Source organism: Anser brachyrhynchus (assembly GCF_964034855.1).
Source record: "Anser brachyrhynchus genome assembly, chromosome: 11".
Lineage (NCBI taxonomy): Eukaryota > Metazoa > Chordata > Aves > Anseriformes > Anatidae > Anser > Anser brachyrhynchus.
Window position 1 is genome coordinate 15,118,263 of NC_137706.1, and position 20,711 is coordinate 15,138,973.

Genomic DNA, 20,711 nt, shown 5'->3' on the forward strand with positions numbered 1-20,711 from the left:
TCTACCAAGACTGTGCTCCCTAACAAGCTCCAGTCTCATGTGCAATGAGGCCATGGTAATAAACTTGAAGGATTTTTTTTTTAAGCCAGTTCACTGATGGCCTCTGATTAAATTATCTCTAGAGTAATCCATTTGTTGATTGAAACTTTTAAAATGGGGACCATCCCAGATGATTTGACACTGGCTCCTGATGAATCATCAAGTTAAAGCCTTTACTTTAAATACTACTATTATGAATGAAATGTCAAACAGTGACATTTGATATTCTGCACCAATTACTACTGTGCATGTGGGCACATAAACACCACTTAAACGGAGTCAGAATCGGGCTTTTAGGAGTTCAGGGATCAAAAGAGACAGACTACTTGTCTTGTCTAGGTTTATAGACTACATAGCTATTGAGGGTCCATTAATCATGTGGGAAAAATACAGCTATTATGGCTGACACAAAAAGAGATGGACTAGAGGAGGCTGAACAGGACATGTGTCTGTGCTGAGCCACATATCCCTTGCCCCTCTTGTACAGCCACTGGTTTATGCATCATTCTGAAATGAATGAAAAAAATAAGGAGGTATTGTTGGATTAAAGTTGATGAGAGAAGAAATCTGAGATTGAACGCTGACAAACTTTCCAACAGCGGAAGGCACAGAGCTGTGAAAGTCTGCCCTGATTCTTCTCAACTTGAATGATCAACAGTGGTAGAAAGCGTCTTACAGAGGACACTGTTGTATCAAGTCTTGAGAATCAAAGCCCTGTTCCTTCACTTACGAATATTTTCTATCCTCTGTATTTGTAAAAGCAACAGTATCTATGTCTCTCCCGTACGTAAGTGTAATCATGAGTTTCGCTCCACAACCTTTCAGACTCAAAGTAGTCAACAGAGATGAAAAGGAGGAAGTAGGAAAGTCTGGGTGTGTATTAGGGGTCAGAACCACGCCATCAATCCTGAACTTGATACTAAACAGACTTTCTTTAGAGAAAGCTTAGCTATTCAACACTGAAAACTGTTCTTTTGAAGGTAGTGCTCTTGACATTCTTGACACAAACGTAGAACTGAGATACCACAGACATTTAAATGAAATTTGGCTTTAAAATTCTAAACTCAAAAGTCCAGGGTTATTAATTCTCATGCACACATGCAGTTTCCAACTTTATTTCTCTGGAGCATACTACTGACCCTATTTACAGCATCCCCCAGCTGTTTGTGTAGCTACTTCTCTTTTGAGTGAGACTGTGTTCAGAGGAAGCCAGCATGATGGATAACAGAAGTCCTTTGACATACCATGTCATTTATCACATAACAGCCTCAATCCTGCTAACAGGGCCTTCTCCATATGTCACTGTCAGCTCCTATGCCACCCCAATGCATCAAAAAGAAAAGTTTGAATATGAAGCACTGTAATTCTTAAGTCACAGCTCATTGCAGCTTTCCAGACATGAAGAACCATTCTGTCTATCTGCCAGCTTGTTTGTTTAATTTTCACCCTGTCTCACATGTAAGAAATTAAGTCTTCAGTGTAGAAGAAAACCAGAAAAATGTCAGGTCTAGCAGAAAAGAGGAAGATAATCTCCAATTCCATCAGGAATCCAACGTGACATTTTGAAGTGGAGAAAGAAAAGACAGTCTATGAGCACTAGGTATAAGACAATTACTGGCAGACCTAAAAAGTCCCTTCTCCTTCCCAGTCTGGGAAAAAGGTTCCTTAATGTGCTGATGTGAAACTAGGAAGCTTAAAGGAATGCAGATAAGCTCCTGAATTCAGCTGCTTAATGGAAGTATACAACATCTTTTCAACCTCTTCAAAGGTACAAAATGGAGTTGAGGCTTCCAGGAAAGCCTCTTGAGATTATCCGGTAGGTCCTGCTATGGGCTAGCTAAAGTAATCAGAAATCACTCCTTAATGCAAAATTTCAGCACGTCGGTTCCCAGGTGACGCTTGGAAACACAAACTAGAGACTGGAGCCAGTGCTTGGGCCTCAGCTCTGCTCTCTGTTATACTAACACAAACTTACCAGTCCCTGTGCTGTCTCTCAAGTGTTAGCATGGATGATAATCAAACCATGATCCATCCATCCATCTTGCCATTAGACTTGGAAGGTAGCCTGACCATGGTACTGGCTACTTTCATTGATTATATTGTTTGGATTGCCTGAGCACAGACAGCAGCTGTCTGTAGCACTTGCACCTCTCTCTCTGCTTACTACACCCTAAATGACCTTCCCCCTCCAGTGTGGAATAGCCAAGGGCATGACTCTCCACAGTTCTAGTCTCCAAAATATTCATTCAACAAGATTGGGGCTTGCTTTCAGACCTTTTTTCTCAGCTTCTTACAAACCCCATCCTGCTCTGCTCAAAGCAGTCTCTGCAGAGCAGCCCCAGCACCACCTGGGCATCTCTGACTCTCCATGAGCCCAGAACTGACTCTTTTTAGCCCTTGAAGCACCCACGATGGAGCAGAGCTCCCACATCTATCCTGGCAAGTTGTCATACCCTGTGTGTCCATGAATCACCGTTTAGAAAGTTGAGGTTATAATCTTGTTTCTTGTTCCTTCAGCAGCTTACGAAGCTGGCCCAAGCTTATACGGACCATTTCATAGACTCATTTTGTCCTTGCTAGCATTTCCCAGGTTAGAAAATGTTCCATATTACTTTGAATGATTCACAGATTCCCTCAGTGTGAATGGTGTTAAATTCCAAGAATTAAGATGCCGTTTTGGATCACAAGTGATTTTAAAAATATGATTTTCCACTTCATTAGGTCATTGTTATGCAGTCTATGTATATTTCCATTTCATTAAAAAATTTTCAGAAGGACCACTGGCAAATTACAGCTTGGAAATTAGTCAATAAAACTTTATTATGCTAACCCTTAATAGGATTATTAATGTGAAGGAACTAAAAATTAATTTCTTCCTCAGCAAAGATTTTACTGACAAAACTCCATATCTTTGTGGCATTCACATAACTACTCCCCTTTCTTGATGACTACTCTTTCTTAAAGGAGAATCACAGAGGATATATTAAACATTATATTATTTACAAGTGTTATTTCTATAAGCTGGGTCATAAGCTGGCTGACTCAAAGGTCCTGAATTTCAGAATACTTAAGGTTCTGGGGCAGCAACTTAGCATCCAGCCAAATTGTCTTCTAGTCATAGATCATACCTCTTCCTCCTCTCTGTTAAGTATTCACAGTAGATGCTTCATGTAGAGATATTAAAGGAGTGATTGAGCAGAGCCTAGTGAGCCTAATCACTAACAAGCCCTTCAAAGACCTTCATAACCCTATAAGCAGTTCTCTCCCTGAAGCTGCTAGGATGGAGTTCTGAATCAAAAATATCACTTCTGCTTTCCTGTGTATTTCAGAGTTTGGCATAAAGACAGACTTGTTTGTGTGTATGAAGGGAAAGAAACTAAAGAATGATAATTCAGCTAGGGGCAAGCCTTGGTCATTATTTGGACCACTAGGCAACAGGGTTGAATTACAACTTGTCATGACAGCACCCTAAATAACTGTTAGTTGGAAATATTAGCTTACATTACAGAAACAATTACAAGAGTTAGCCATTTGGAAAAGGAAAACATACTGCTGAAGCACTGCTGTTCAGCCATCACAGTTAACATTCTTCAGATTAGAACAGATATTTCATGGGGGGAAGAAAGATAAATCAATCCAAGTTTATGTCCAAGTAAAGCAACATGTTTTCAGCATAACACACCTCAAAACACACATATTTGTGTGCTTAATCTGCGTAAACCCATTCCCACAGGATGAACATAATAATCAAAAATGAGAGCACAAATGGCCATTTAAATGCCTAAGCTCCAACTTGAGTAATTGTGTATGCAAACGCATATGTATTTTTCAAGCACAACTGCATCCTTTCAATAGTGACAATCTGGATCAAATGGCCTCTATTACCATGACTATATATGCACTTACACACATAGAACATTGTTATTGGCAAATCCCGAAACAAACTCCTTATTTAGGCTCACATCAGGTTAAAGCAAGAATTAGCAATGAAAAAATCATACGTGCACCACAAGCTAGTTTGTGGAGAATTAGTGCTTGCTGGATACATGCTGTTTAGGGACCACACGTTCCATTTGAGACTGTGCAAGCAAAATTATGGTTTCAGAGCTGCTGCGCGTGTTTCTTAAGGATGGATAAAATGCTTGGGGAAAAACACAGGCACACAAAACAGAAGCGGTTTGATTGCAACTAAATGATTTAATTTTCAAGTCACTCTGTAGTTCACAACACCTGCTGCAAACCTAGTGGCTGCAACTTCTGCCCAATGGCTTTAAACCAACAACCTCCAGCATAGGTTCAGAGGCTATAAAGAGCTGCCTTGTAACAGTCCAAAGGTGGTACACTAGGCAGAGCCTCACGTTAAAGTAGGTACAGCTTTGTTATGGTGCTTTGTGACCCTTTGGGACAAAAAAAAAATATATATATAACAAATACATTGCCATCATCAGTACATACACAGCCAAAACTGACACATACCAGCTGAAAAAGGGAAAAGTATGAACACCTGCAAAAAGCAGCCCTGAGCTGGGCTTTTGCTTTGGTAAGAAACCATGTAATGGAAAGATATACTTGATTCAGATTATTTCTGCTGCTTACAGAAACAGAGGATCTCTCTCAATATTCTCCTTTTTTCTTTACATTCCCAGCTGTGTTAGCATTATGAGTCTGGAAGCTCAAAGCCACTGATATGGACACTGATTCTGAGCAGACTGTGTGCTCGATGAGATTACATACTGTTCAAATCTGTCTAAAGATAGACGGAGAAGTAGCATAGTTCAAGGGTGCCCTCAACTGCATGTCAGGGAAAGAGACGGAAATTACTGCAACTTAAAGTGCTCAGCTCTTCAGTGCTCTTCTCCACTTGAAAGGTAGCACATGCACACAACCACACAACACATTCCCCAAACATCTATTCCAAAGCAAGCTTTCTTCACATAATATGCATGTTCTGGAGGAGGGAAAACGACTATTTTCCCTTTGCCTTCATTCATGGGCTTTTCACATTCAACCCTAATGCATGTTTATAGTGAAACACTAGACAGATCAACAAGCAGTAGGTTTGGCTACTCCATGCAAATGGTTTAACCCACAAAGCATGACCTGCCTTTCCTGTATTGACTTTCCAGAGATCTCAGCCTAAACCTAAAGATGTTATTAAAAATTTCCCAAAAATATTCAAGTAAAACATAGCTTAATCTCCTTTAGCTCTTTCTAGTTCAATTTCAGGCCTTGCTTTACATCTCTGCCATCACACTTATAATCCAGACCTGCCTTGCTTGGCATTATATCCATCAGAGCATAGAATTCACTGCTAGCTCAAATATGGCACTAGAGATTTCTATGATATAGACAAACATCTATTAGAGAATTGGATGACAGACCACCAGATATTTTCATGTCACTGGAGCAAGGATTTAAAACCATGATCATGCTCCGTAGAAGTGACTGATTAGTGCAATAAACTGCATTAATACCTAAGCCTCTTTTCCTGCTTCTTCTCATTTCTAAATGGTATTAAAATAGTTTATGATTGTTCAGCTACTCTGCACTTTACATCCTCTTATGTGTCATAACCATTTCTGAGAAGACAGAAAAATTGTCACTTTTTTAATCTTTGTCTTTTTTTTCTTTTTTCCCTAATGATCTTTTGCTAGCTAACAGACAATGAATATGGGAAACGTTCCTCAACAAGTATGTTTTCATTAGTGTTATCACTGTTACCTACTGGTAAAAGACACCATGGACCACAGCTAGAACTGGGAATTGAATTTCTGCTTTAGGCAGTGCTCAGTCTGAGCAGGTGTCCCCTGGGAGAAATGGTACTTTCTTCTCCATCAAAAGCGGAGCTGAACATGTTGGGGAGAAAAATGAGGGAACATAGGGGACAAAAATGTACTACCAGAGATGTCAATAGAGGTACATAGAAAGAATCCTTGCATTCACAATGTTGTTATTGCCTAGTAACTCTACGGGAGTAGAAGGAGAGCTTTAAGAAAAAGAAGGAGAGCTTTAAGAAAAAAGGTCAGAGGAAATAAAATAATCAAAACCAGCATTGCATGAAGGTACCGACCTGATTATGGATTGTTATGTATACATATTCAGAAATAAAACACTTTGCCTATTTGCAGTCTATAATACATACGCAGCGGAATAATAGGTCTCCAACTATTATAATAATTATACTGTAAGTACTTGTCATTTGTTACAGACAAATGAAAGCAATTCAAAAAGTGGTTTAAGATCTAGACTATGTTGTTCAGTGCCACTTCTTCACTGTATACTGCTTTCTCAGACAAAGGACACGGAAGAGTCCCATAGAATGTAACAGATATTTAACCATCTTATACAGGGACACAACCACTTGTGAAATTCCAGTTCTAAAAGGCCAGGGAAAAGTTGCTCAGCTCTAAACAATTCTGAATGTAGCATAATTTCTACAGAATCTTACTGTATAAATAATCACTATCCCCATGCAACAAAACGTCATTGTAGCTATCCAAGGGTTCCTGTCATGGTTACAATATCATTGAGCTAAGCTGTGTTCAAATAATAACCTCAAAGTTTTGCAGTAAGTACAGACTCAAGGTGCACCACTACTGAAGCCCTCTTCCTTGCCCATCTCAGCTTCGCCCCCCCCCCAAAGTCTGGGCCGTATAACTTCAAAAACTCTTTGGTTTTCTACCCCTTCAAGACTCAGAGCTACTTTACAGCATTAAAAGTGTGGTCAACTTTTTTTTTCCTGACTTCCAGCAGTGCTGTCTCTTAGGTTGCAGAAGAGGTTTTGATTTCCCACTCTTTGCCATTCCAGCATTGACTCAATTTTCTGTTTTTCATTTTCCTGCTGCCTCTCTGGGACATTCAGGTGGGTTTATAAATTAAGGTGGCAATTTGCTCAAATTACTGGAGCAAAATTTGCCCATGTAATTACCCCAATTGCATGTGCAATCATATGAACCATGTGCACAGGTGAACAATTCAACCTCAGCTGGTCCTCTGTAGGTGCATTTTTGCACAAGCAATTTTAAAAATACAGGCTTCTAAATGAAGCTTATTTTTGTTGATATGCCTCTTTGTCCCATTTCTAAAAACACCATTTTCAATCACCCGTCCATTTCTCCAACCCGAGGCTGTCATATATCTGCTCTCCTATCATAGCACTTTGCCAGCTTTTATTGGAATCTGTTATTCAAATTAAACAAAGAGGGCAAGGAAAAGCGGAAGAGAAACACAGAAATACAGATGTTAAAGAACAATAGTAGCCAAAACACAGAGCTAAGCCAGCACAGAATTTTTAAAGGCAAGCACATGGAAAAGCAGCTCTACACTTGCATAACTGAACTCCAGATTTTTTATTCATATGCTTTTAAAAAGAATTTCTATGCATATATCACACACACAAAAGTGTTCTAATACTTAAAAGGAACTGAATGGTCATATAAAATTTGAAATGTCACTTGGAACTCCAGGGATGTCCAGTTTGCAGGGCAAAAGAAATACTGCCCGATTTATTACACAGTGTAATATATGAAGGTATATTACAAGAGACAATAACCTTCATTCCCAGGCAATTTCAGCTTTCCAGGTAGTGTGGATATTGCAGTAAAGTATTGGACATTCTTCATTGCATCTATAAAAGTGAAGTTTTTACAATTTCATTTTGTGGACTTTTCCCATCCCATGAATTACAACCCCAACTCTGAATCCACGGCTTCCAAAAGGCATTAGCTTGGGTAAGAAGACTTGATCTGGAGATAAGTGATCAAAACAGCCTCTCCACTCATGACGTTAGCTCCTGTCCAATATATTCAACTTTTATATCAGTACTCCATTCCTACCACGATTAGGAATCAGATGCAAAATCCAAGGTTAACAGTAACCATCATAGTTCTCACTGTTTGTTTACCTACGGGGCCAACTGCATCAAGGTTTGCAGGTATCTCCTGCAAATTGCAAGAAGGTATAAAGAGACTCCTGTGATTTAATACAATTCTCCTGTTCCTGTATTGAAGACAATGAGCCTCACAAAGTTTCATTGGATGGCTGCAGAAGTCGTGGCAGTGAGATACTTTCCCCATGCCAGGATGTAACAGTGAAGGAGTGCATCAAGTGGCCACAGCTGAGAAAATGGATCGGACTCCACAAAAGATCCATCAGCCAGCACCCCAGTATCCTTTTCATTCTCGTCAATACTATAGACTGTGCCACTAATGCATCAGTTCCCAACCGGGAACCAGCTGCTCCTTACTTGTCTGCACAGAGCCTAGCACAAGCACAATTGGTATGGGAATAATATATCAGAAAGGGGGCTTAAATAAACATAATAACAAACAAAGGAGATATTTGTACGCAATCAAACTAATAAAAATAATAATATAATTCAATCAACTCATTAACTCTACTAAAAGCTAGCTCTGTACACCCGTCTCCTGGCTCCTAGAAATGTCAAAGGAGTGCACATATCTGATTATGAACTCCCGTTGTCAGTCAGGAGAATAGACACGAATGCAGAACAAAAATAATTCCTTTCTGAGCCCGTGGAACATCGTGTTCATATCTAATATTCATGCTAACTTGAAAATACAAGGTAGTACCTATCTAAAATGAAATAATTTTCAAGGCTCAAAGCTGAATTGTTTAGTAGTCCAAGATATTAATGTCACTGAGCCCACATCAAGTGATTTTTGCAGTGAAATTCCCAGGTGACCTTGAATCATCAGCATAAATTGTGTATGAAAGAGCCAGGGGAGATGTACTCGGCTCATGTGGTAACTTTACTGTTTCAGAGCAAACACCGCGCATGCTTTTGCAACCGGAGGCCTAATGAAACACGAGACAATGCATTTGATCCTCCCAGTCCTTAAAACGAGCATTAACTAATTAGTTTTTGTGACCATTTAGAAGACAGATGGTACTGTTTTCTCCATTGCACCGACAGGCATGGTACGGCACTTCATAAGATACCAGCAAGCAAGAAAACAAGGGCCCAGACTTTTAGACATGAAGAAACCCTAAGCCCTGCCCATGCCAGACATTCTATTACCATATTACCAGGTCTTTTTTTTTCCCTTTTTGTTGTTGTTGTTTTGTTCTCTCCTGAGGTATACAAACAGTGGTGCATTTCTCTGGGCAATTTATCAAAAATTAGCAGTTGTGTTGGTTTTATTAGGCTGGACGCTGGGACAAGCTGATATTCAACAGATTGAGTGTATTGTCCTGCCCGAACTTCTGGAAACACATGAGATGTGCTAGAAAATAAAAGAAATGGCAGCAAAGCACCCAAAATTTCAGCTACTGAGCTTCCAGGAAACAGAAGCACCAAGCAATAAACCCAACCACTGACATGAGACTGGTGCTGAGTCCCATAGACAACGATAGCAGACAGGCTCCTGTTTTAGAGACTCAGCCACACAATAAATTAGGTGAGGGTGTGTTAGAACAACAGCTGGCTGCTAATTAGTCACAACCCCCCTCAGCAGGGTATCAATAAAGTGGCAGAGAACATCTCAAGTAAATTAAATTTTAAAAAATCCTGCTGCAATCTCTCCCCAGACAGACCCTTCCTTCATCTCCCTTCTCAGCTTTTTATTTATTGTAATTACTTTAGTAATAAGATTTGTTTCCTTGTTATTATATATATTACTATGCAGGGCAACAACAACAAAAACAATAGCTGGGAAGAGTTATGTAGCTTATTTATCTCCTCAGTTGTTATTGGGCCACTGGGTGGAGGAAGCAATGAGGAGGTGGGGGCCTGGGAAAAGCAGTAAATAGAAGAGAAAGCATATTCCTCAGGAGCAGAGACGTATGGGGACATATTTACGAAGGAGGAAACACTGACAATGAGCGAATAGATCTAATAACTCAGGGGGCCCAGCAGCTCTGGCTGATAAAGGAAGGAATAAACAATCCTGCACTGGAAGCGCTGTCAGAAGGGAGTCCTGGGGCACATCTGTCTGCTGGCGGAGGTGCGCCTCAGCAGAGCCAGGGATGGACTGCCACCACTGCACAGGGCTTGGTTTGAAAGCAGGTCACCTCCCACTACAGAGATGTCCTCAGTAGTATGGTGGAGGATGGGACATCACTTCTGGGTCCACGAAGGAAGGGCTTGCTGAGACGAGAGGTAAGGAACACTGTAGCCCATATTTCATCTTGCGTGGTTCACATACCAGCCAGATTCACATACCCTAAACTCACAAATCACAGGCCTCGTCTAAGGGGGATTTTCTGAGCTTGTCAGAAGCCGTAAGGCTGCTTGCCTTGAAGAGGTGAAAGTAGTCTCTGAGCTCCATTTCACTGGAAGAAGTGAAGGTGGCAGACAAGCACCCAAAAATTTTCAGGATGGCCTGCTGGGAAGACCACAGTGTCCAAAAAGTGCTTATTCACCAGCTCTGCTTCACCACTGGAACAGGATCCCTGTCCTCTTAATTAATATAGGGCAACTGAGGCAATGCTTGAGGCAACAGAGCAGCAATGAGCTGAGAAGCATTTACTCTGTACAGGGAAAATTCACCCACAGTTCATAAGCACTTCCCAGAGCCATACACCAAGCCAGGACAGACAGGGACCTGTCTTCCCCGACCTGGCATTTTCATCTCCTCTGAGGTCTGAGTCAGTGCATGCAAATATGCCACCCAAAAATGTGCAGCTCAGAGCACAGCCATTCTGAATGAGTAGGGATTGAATCTTTTGCAAAAATATTCTTTTATCTAAGTTTACCTTGTCTTCTTCATGCATTTAGCTAACTACTGATGGCACGGTGGTGCTCATTTAGATTCAGGGCTTCAGAATACAACATGGGGGACAGAGCCCAACACTGTCTGCTAAAGAACAGCAGCACACTAATCCTGGAGTACCTCTCTCTCCTAGAGATAATTCTTCCCCTGCATTAATTAACGTCAGTTCAAAAACACTCCTTTCCCAGCCTTCCCACATCTTTGCACAATCCTTACAGAAACACATTTCATAGATTAGCTAGTCTGGAGAGAGCCTGTGGAGTGTTTGCAAAGAGCATGGCACCAATTTAGTTATGCAAGGCTAGCTTCTGAGAATTAAACTCCTCTTCGATCCTCTGACCACAGAGAAGCAATAAAGGGAAGGAGGTGGAAAAAAGGAGCAATGCCTACATTTACATGGCTTCGTATGACATCACCACAAAGTTTAATCCTTGAGGATGCAGTTCTGGATCATCAAACATCTCCTTAAGACTAGCCATTAGCTTTTTTTGCTGTCCCTGTCCAGTTCTGCCTCTTACTGTCTGCAGAACACAATGTCTCAATGGAGGAGAGTAAGCAATAATGCAGAAGGAGAAAAGTCATATATACTAACGCTTTTTGGTATACAGATAAACCCGCTTCTACTCCTCCTCCTAAGAGTATCCTTCAAAAAACAAAGAACTGGGTTCCACAGAATAAGTGGCAACACTATTATTTTTCCCTTTTTAACTTTTGAGAGCACACAAAGGAAATGTGTTCTGGAGGGGATTTCAGAGGACATTTATATCTCTCCATTTCAGTAATTGTGAGAGGTAAAGCTTTTCTTTGCTTTTTCGGATTCCAGGAGGTAATGAACAAAGCCTGATAAGCTGAACAGGATAGAATAAACAGTCTGACTAAAGTAGAGTGAATATCAATGGAGAGAGAAACAGAAAAAAACAACAGCTCACCTGCCTTACCTTTGAGCAGCAGAAAAGCTTACTCAGCCTGTGCTGTGGGAGGGCAGGTGCAGGAGGGAACAGGGTGTATTTAAACCAGATAAAGAATAGTCCATGGCTATAATCCAAAATGCAAATCAGGATTTCCTCTTCCTAACTGCTACTATGGTTACCCCATGGCTTTGAAAAAATCACGCAGCTTCCAAAAAATTCATCTTCCTTTACCATAAAAAAAAAAAAGACTTACCAGCTCCCATCTCCACTGACTTGTTCAAATTCATTTATAAAAATGCATCAAGTTCTTTTCATTGAAAAGCTTCTTTGATTCAATAGGAGCGAAAGGAGAGCGAGAAAAGGGCAGACAGAAGAGAAGAAAGAGGAAACATTAAAAGGAGTAAAGAAAGAGGAAGAGGGTGGCAATGTAGGAGCGAGAAAGTCAGAACTGTGACACTGGGCAGTTAGGGGTTTTTGAGGGGGGAGAGAATTTGTGAATGCACAAAATACATAGAGACCGCATGGGAAGTATTTTTTAAAACAAAAGCACTTCTCTAGGAGCTCCCACCTCTTGCCTGATCAATGATCTTGCAAGGCTGAATCATTTTTAATTTAATACTTCTGGGAAGTGGGGGGAAAAAACACTCATTAAACATAGGCACAGTTGGCAAGCATCGAGTGTTAGCATTTGGCAGCATTTATTATTGCTGTTTATGGTGATATAAATTAGGTTATACTGACATAATTAATAACCCTAAATTTAGGGGTAATAAATAGCAATATTTATATGGAACTGCAGTGTCTGAAGAAGCCCAGCCGAAGAAAAACAAAATGCTGACTACCATGTTGCAACTGTGAGCATACGTGGGACTGCCAGGTGTGTGTAGGAGGTATGCAGGTCTGAGCAGACGCTGAGGAATGGCTGTGTGTGCAAGCCATTGGCAGGAGGGTATGCAGCAGGTGCACAGAGAAGACAGCCCAAGAGCACATCACAAGGCAGCATGCAACTGCATAGGTAAGCATCAGTGCACACGCAACTTGATGCTCAAGTGTGTGATAACAAGCTTAAGTGCGGACAGCCAACAGTTTTCTGTTTCTTTATGAAAATGTCCTTTTGTGCTGCCATAATTAAGCTTTTACAAGATCCCTGCCTGACCCTGCTTTCACTAGTTGAATCAGAAGATGATCTAGATTGAAGAGTAAATGCTCCCAGTACACACATTTCACTTCATTTCACGCTGCGCAAAGGTTGTGGTATGTCATTATCTCATTCTCCCAGGAAGAAAACTCACAAAAAGAGGAGGAGAAAATGACCAAGGTCACATAGTCTGTCAATAGCAGAGCCAGGAAAAAAGCCTCTCGCTTACCCACTGCATTTTATATCAGTTTCCTAATGAAAATGCTATTCTCCCCTTCATGGATTCTCCACCACTTAATAGGCTGGAATTTCTTCTAAAGCTCTCCTATTTATCTGTTTTAATTTTAAAAAGGGGTAGAGGTATGGAGGAAGAGGTTCATAAGAATGTTCTTAAAAGCTTGAGTTCTTATAGAACAACCTACACAAAAGAGTCAGCCTGCAAGAATGCTTTCTCTTAAGCAGTTTAATGTGTTTGTCACTTCCAACTGACTTACACTTGTGTTCCCAGTGATTAAGACTATTTTTTCCTTGTAATTTATATCAGACAAAGAAAAAAAATAAAGCATACGAACAATCACATCAGGTAGTAGTACCTAATATTAAAATATATAGCAGTTATCAGATCAGCTGAATATTATTTAACAAACCCTACACCTGACTGCTGTTCGGGATGGAGCAAAGCACTCAGCCACACACAGCAACACAATCATCAATTCTCTCTGGCTTGAACAAACTCAAATTAGCTACAATATTTGGTAGTGATCTATATTGTTATGTGATTACAGCCTCACTTGTACATACACACTCGCATCACCACTACCTTCATTTAGCATCAGTGATAGGGCTGCAACTCTCTCCATCACTGACAGACAGGAAGGGATTCTCAGAGCATCAACTGAAGTGAAAAGGAGAGTGGAGAGCTGTTTCCCGGCTCAGCCACACACAGTCAGAGCATAATTGCATTACTGTAGTCATATCTGTGATAGGGGAACATTCTCTGCGTGTAACTTTCAGATCACATTAACCAAAGCAAATACCAAGGCCCTGATTGTCTTGTTGCTGCCCAAGGCTCCCAAAGTGCAATCGCGAGGTACCCTGCTGGGATGAGCACTCTTCCACTGAGCTGTGCCTGCAGCAGGGAGCCAGCACGGGTAGGGGCACAGCTGGGCTGCTGGAAGAAATCTTTTGTAACGGTGCACTGGCATTCATCTCTGTGATGGTCAGGGAAGCGTTAAGCACACTCTGGCACAAAGGGTTTGGGAAGAGGGAGAGTGAGGAGCTTCAAAAGAACCACCAACAGAAAGAAGTCCAACTCTTTCTTAAATAAAGATACTGAGATAAGACTAAAGAAAGATTAACGCCAGTTGAGAAAAAGATAGATGAAAATTAGGGAAGAGATTTACTGGAAGATGTACATCCAAAGTGGAAAAAAAAATAAATTTAATAATAATAATCAGTCTGCTTATTAGAAAATCCAGAGCCAGGATGGTCAGGGCAATGGGACTGCTCTGGATGGCTCGTATAGTAGCTTTTGCTATGGAAGAGGTGATTTTAACTGAAAACTTTGGGCATCATCCTAGCATTAAAACAGAAGGGATCACTGTCTCATAATAAGAAATAAAACGGCAGGTTACCACATGCAGGTATTTCCAGCAGAGAACCAAGACAATCGTTGGCCTTGACAGCAGATTTGACACATTCACTGTGTCAATCCCTTCCACAAAAGGGGCTGTGAATCCCAAGACAAACAAGTGGCTTCATGAAATGTGTTTTAGAGGTGTAAAAAATACATAGCAAGTACCTGCTTACAAATGCTGTGGTTGAGAATGGGCTACAGACCTGTTTCCTCAGAAAATAGTTTCCCTCATAACATTGGCAGTGATTTGACTTGAAAGACAACAGGATTTACTAAGGCGCTTGAACCTGGGAAAGGTAGAACATTAATAGCTAAAGAAATCTGAATGTGCATCCACAGACATTAAGGGCCTGAAAGATTTTTTTTTCTCCAGTGCTCAGTTATTTTCAGTGAACTATTAGCAAGCCTCAGGCCCAGAACAGAACCATTTCTTTCCATGTAGCAGGGCCTGAGTCCACTGAAAAAGCATGTGGGAAGAAACAAGAATATGTGAGCCATAGGAGACTTCAAAGCCTACAAGTGTTTAAATTAGAGCATAAAAGATTGGTTCTCCCCTTCCTCAGGCCTCATCAGTTACAAAGCCATGGCCAAGTCCCTTTTTCCCTGCTCCTAATCCACATGTAAAGCTCACCAAACTTTTTCACTCGTCAGCAGGTTTAACTACAGTTTAAGCTCCTTTGCACGAGGAAAGGCAAAACACCTTCCTGCATGACGTGAGCTCAGACATTACACTTCATCCAGGTGTCACTGAGAGCCACATCCTCCCTCCTGAGGGCCCCTTCTCTGCTATACTCGCTCCTGACAGCCGGAGAAAAAAAGGTCAGACATTCCCTCCAGTCCTCCATCTGCTGGAAACTTTAATTAAGCACAGTGAAAGGAAAAATAGAAAGGGGAAAAAAAAGCCACAACCTTTCTTTTTTTGCTTCTGCTGTCTGGAAGGATCAAGGAAACATTTGGTGCCAGCAGAAGCTTCAAATACTCAGGGGCTGTATTGAGCTACTCAGAAAAGTCTTCCCAAACTACTGACACACGCATGTCCTGGGGAGCGTAGAAGCACAAAAACTGTTCAGAGTCACAGACTAGAGACAGAATAGCCCAAGTAGTCTCTGCTGAAGCCCTCACCCACAACTGAAATGAATTCGTTTAGAGCCAAACAAGTTCAAGTTCTTGCTTAGGGTCCTTTTTCTGTTCCTGTAACACCTGATCAGCACAGCCTGACCTAAAACCAGATGGGTCACTGTAGTTTAAGAAAAGTTACTCCTCTCCACCTTATGTATTTCTGTGCTTGTCTAAAACCATCTTTCAGCTTTGAGATTAGTCCATTCCAACAAGCTGGAGGACAATTCTTACTGAAACCTGCAAGACCTTATTACCAGGTTAAAATGCACAGCTTCTTTGATGCAGGTGGGATGTGGCCACAACTTTCTGCCCCTGCATCAGAGACAATACAGAGACATACAACCGCTTACAGGCAGTCCGCAACTCACCATCACTCCAAAAACAGTGAAGTGCAAACCTACCACATCATACTACACTTGTCAATCACTCAAGGGGAATTCCTCTTTCACTAGCTCCATAGAGATCTATTTCATTTCACTTTAACATATTAGAAGCAAATTTGCACTTTTTCATCTGTTGGGAAGGGAGAGGGAAGGTATGTTACTGTGGATGGGCAGGGTCGGTGTAAAAGCAGCTATAAAGAATGCAAAAAGGAATCTGCATTTTTGTAAGCTCAGAAAGACTTGGTATCTCTTAGGAAGCGTGTGGGAGAGAGGATTGAAAAGGAGGTGGGAGAAGGAGGGAGCTTCACTATATGGAAATGTTTCCATGAAAACTTGAAGGCTTAATAGATCCTTATTCATCTTTCCCCACTCAGGCTATACAAAGCATTAAAGACAGTTATTCCCAAGTATATGTCCTTACAGGTGAAGTTTGCCCTGCTGATTTAGCAGAACAGATAGATCCCCATTTAGCAAGCAAGATCCACTTTGTCTGGTACCACTAATGCAGTATGTATGAGACATCTTATAGCCCCACACAGTACAGAATCGCAAACATCTGACCCACGCAAGACAGCGCACTGGGCTACATCCAAGAATTACATTTACCATACAGGATTAATAACAGGATGAATAAAACACAAGGCTCTAGGCAAAGACAATTCTCCTGACCCAAAACATGCAAGACAAGACCTGCTTGGTGTACAGGAAAAAAGCCTGCAGGGAAACCCAGCAAAACCCCACAAAAAGTACATGCCACTACAACTCACTTGCCATTGATGACTCCATCAGGATTGAGCATGGGGACAATCTTGAAAATGAAACATTTCCTCAGGAGATCAGCAATGGGATCGCTGCTCACAAGGAATTCTAGGGTCCCTTTCATAACCCAGCTGGCATTGCTTTCTCCAGGGTGAACACGGGCCATTAGAAAGATATACGGACGATTGTCTGTAAAACAACCAAAGATTTGAAGATATTACTCATAGAAACTGCAGAGGCAGAGTGTTCAAAACTAACCATCATTTCATAAGCATCCAAAAAAATTTAGAAATAATGTTCACAGCTAAGACAGTCCACTACTTTTGCTGTTTTCAGTTAATATAGACACAGACTCAGATTTGCAAGAATGATTTTCAGAAATTGCAACTAGAACAGTTCAGCTGTTTCTAGTAATACATTTGACATGGGAGACATAAGCTGTGGGAATTTGGGATAGGAGAAAGGAGTTTTTTTGTTGTTGTTTTTGTGGTTTTTTTTTTTAATCAAAACCTTACTAAACAGTCCATTGATAAGCTCTGATGAACCCCCCCCCCCCTTTCAAAGTAGACTTGCAGCTTGGCAGAGAAAGTTGCCTTGTTATCGGATATGTTATTTGCTGTTCCTGTGAAAAAGCACCCACATTTGGCCTAGTTATAAATCTCCAAAAACTCTCAGTATGCACATGCTTAGAAAAGACCAAGTCTGACAGCAGATTCTTTGAAGATCCCATCTGTGTTGAGCATACTCCATGGATGGGCCAAGGAAAAAGGAGAAGGCAGAGGGAGACACCTGCCAGGCAGAGAAAATAGAAGGAAAGGACAAAGCATTGAGGTGTCTTAAAATGATCCTTTTGTGAGGCGTTCACAAGCTCACGCAGCTGTCACAAGTCAACCTGACAGATTTGCTTTAGTGGAAACCAGTATCTGTCAGAGAATCACAATGATGCCGTGATGTTTTTTCCAGCTCTGTCAGGTGATGTCAGAGCTCAGACTCTGTTCACTTGCACGAATTGAAGGGACCTCAGTTGACAGGCTTTGGAAAGGTAAAAGGACATAAAACACAACCAAACGCATCATCTGAGTGCCCTTGTAAACAAATGCTGAATTAGCAAGTTATGCTCCTTCGCCCTTAGCTCCCAAAGCTGTCCTTCAGTTTTCTAAATGCTTTACAAATCATTAATCAATTAATGTGAAACGGGGAGGTAGCACACCATGCTGAAAAATATAGATGCTATTAAAGTGCTGCTTAGTGATTTGGCCAACAAGCAAAGACTGCCAGAGCTGAGAATACAAGTGAAATTTTCTCATTTCCCAGAGAAAGAATAAACAGTAATTCTTCTTAAATGTATATTCTGTACACTTCTGCTCAATCTGTACATTATAGTACAATACAATTACGTCTTTCAGGGATGCATACAGATTTAGAAATAATCCCCTTTGTACCCCTCCCCACTTCCATGCCTTCCTCTTAAGCATTTGGTGGGCAATACTGCACTCTCAGCTCAAAGAGCTCATACAGAACAATTATACTGTGGTCCAGTAAAGCAGCTGGAACTCTTTTCTCAATAGCCATACATTAATTTTTTTATCGTTTTTACACCTTATTCTTACACCACATTTTTACACATCATAAACCCAAATTATGTATATACATTAGTGAAAATATGCCAAGTGCCCAAGTCACATCCCAGCCATTCTGCCTTTATTTTTTTCCAAAATTAGAATACACAATTTCTATTCTGCTCCAGCTAGATGCTGTGCATTACAATCTACCTTAGTAATGCTTTTAAATAGCAACAAGCAAAAAACTAGCTTTCACAAAGACATCAGCTGCATTTTGCCATTTCCAAACATTTTCTTCGTTCTCCCATCTCCATGATTTAGTGCTGTTTTGCAGGCTCATTGCTGAGCTAAACTTATGGGACTGTGCTGTTGTAGTGGAGAATGAGGCTCTTGAGGACTCCTAATGGACAACAGCTGTAAATAGCACAAAGCAAAATAAAACATGTTCTCTTGCAATTGATGAATACAGCTTTAACAACTCTTGTCTCTTCTGTACATTGGGAGAGCACAGAGCATGTTAATTGAGAGATTCTTTCCTCAGTCAAAGTAAGAAAAAAAAGAAACCCTAAGCTTTCTCATCTCTGCTAATTGCAAATACTGTGGGACTGGCAGAGACCTGAGTTCTGTTCTTCTTCTCAAGACTGATATGCCTGTCTGTCTTCGTTTCAATGTGAGAAATGCTTCCAGAGTTTCCTTATCTTAAAACCCAGGAAATGGTTGGGGTAAAGAGAGCAGACAGACATTATCTACACTGTTTCCCTGTGGGTGACAATGGTGGCAGCCCACAGCTGTAGGGTTCAACCAGGGAATTCTCTCTACTCCAGTTAAAGCTTCCTTTAATAGCTCCCCTCCTGACAAGCACGATTGCAACTCAGACATCCCGTCCGCAGGAGAGTCATAACAAAGGTCCGTACCAGTAGGCAAACTGCAGATCTTGTTAAGTGCCTGCTCCCTTCACAGAAGGCATTGCAGCGAAATCCCATATCAAAATGCTGCTCTCCCCCATACTGCACCCAGCGTGAAGACTAATGAAGCACTAAATAGAGCAGAGAGTTGATGTTATGGCCATAACACTTGCTACCCTTGAGACACCTGGGAAACAGAGACCTGACTCTGTGACAGGCAGAAACCACTCAATCCTATAACTGTAAAGCATATCCAGTAATTTATCTGCCTTGAAATTGTTGTGATAACTGTGATAAACATTGCCGCTTATGAAAGCAGTAGACAGCAGCATTGGTCAGCTGTACTCAGTATACCAACTGGCAAGCACCAGCCAAGATTTGTGCACTTAGCTGAGCTGCTTCACTTCATTCCTGACTTACCGTGCCCCGTGACTGCAGCCCTGACCTGGCCAGCTCAGTGCTACCCAGCATAGCCTGCTGGTTTCCACTGGTGTTCAGCTACCCTTCCCATGTGCTATTTCAATCCCGAGCCCCTTGTGACTACCTAGTGTGCCACGTCACACCTATCTTCAGGGTACTGAGCTACAAGTTCTCAAACACATCCCTCGGGGCCCAGAACTGAGCTCAAGTCTTCAAAATCCTCAGGCCAACGCTTAGGCAGAATCCTTCCCAAGTTCTGGGGAAGCTGCCAGAAAGCTCAGGTTAGCCATTTATCTCTGCAAAGCCCACATGACACATAACCTTCTCCGGGAATGTAAATAATAAAAAGAGAGAGCAGAGGAACCTTTTCATGCTACATAAAGCCTCATCCAACAGATCTTGTCTCATTACTCTGCGTTACATTTTGACATGGCCAGGATTTAACGTGGCACCAACAAAACCAGAGATGAGAGATTAAAGCATCACTGATGCCTCTTGCAAAAACTTTGAGCAAAAACCCTTTGAGTAATAATTCTAACGTATCACCTACTTCCCATCTCCCCCTCTCTTCACTCATTTTTAACTGTGGATATATGCATGAAAATAAGAGCTTTGTTCTTCCAGTACTGCTAACTTGCTGCTTAATCTCCTGTCTGTTGTAGGAATCCTCCTCTCATTATGCCATCACCAAGATTCACTAAGAGGTGACTTTGATGTTACTAATCATGGCATCAGTTAGGGAAAGAGCAGCCTGAAAGAAAAGAACAAAACCACGTTAACGCAGCAGCATCCCTCATCAAGACGACCACAGAAAGGAAAGGAAATGCAGTTCCAGATGCCCTGACCTGGGCTAAGGTTCTAAATTATATCAAGCTGAGATTTGCGCCATGCCATTTGTAAAGGGAGAAAGTTTCGAAACAACACAGGATTTAATAAGGAGTCAAAGGGAATTATATACACAGCATGTGAGAAATTCAACCTAGATCCAGGTCTTGACTCAAATTCTTCTGGCTGTGCTTCTGCATACCTCTCTTTCCTTTACCCCCAAGCCCAGGGCCACTAAAACAGTGTGTGATGTTTATTTTTTTTTCCTCCCTTTATTTCTA

At 41.3% G+C, this 20,711-nt stretch overlaps 1 protein-coding gene across 1 annotated transcript in view; it reads right to left on the minus strand.

The window, feature by feature from the left end:
- Positions 1 to 20,711, minus strand: part of AGBL1 (AGBL carboxypeptidase 1) — a 330,445-nt gene that overhangs the window by 165,888 nt on the left and 143,846 nt on the right. Inside the window, exon 19 of the mRNA XM_080607077.1 lies at positions 16,727 to 16,907. Within this exon, the coding sequence (XP_080463203.1) occupies positions 16,727 to 16,907 (181 nt within the window). The remainder of the gene's footprint in view (positions 1 to 16,726; positions 16,908 to 20,711) is intronic.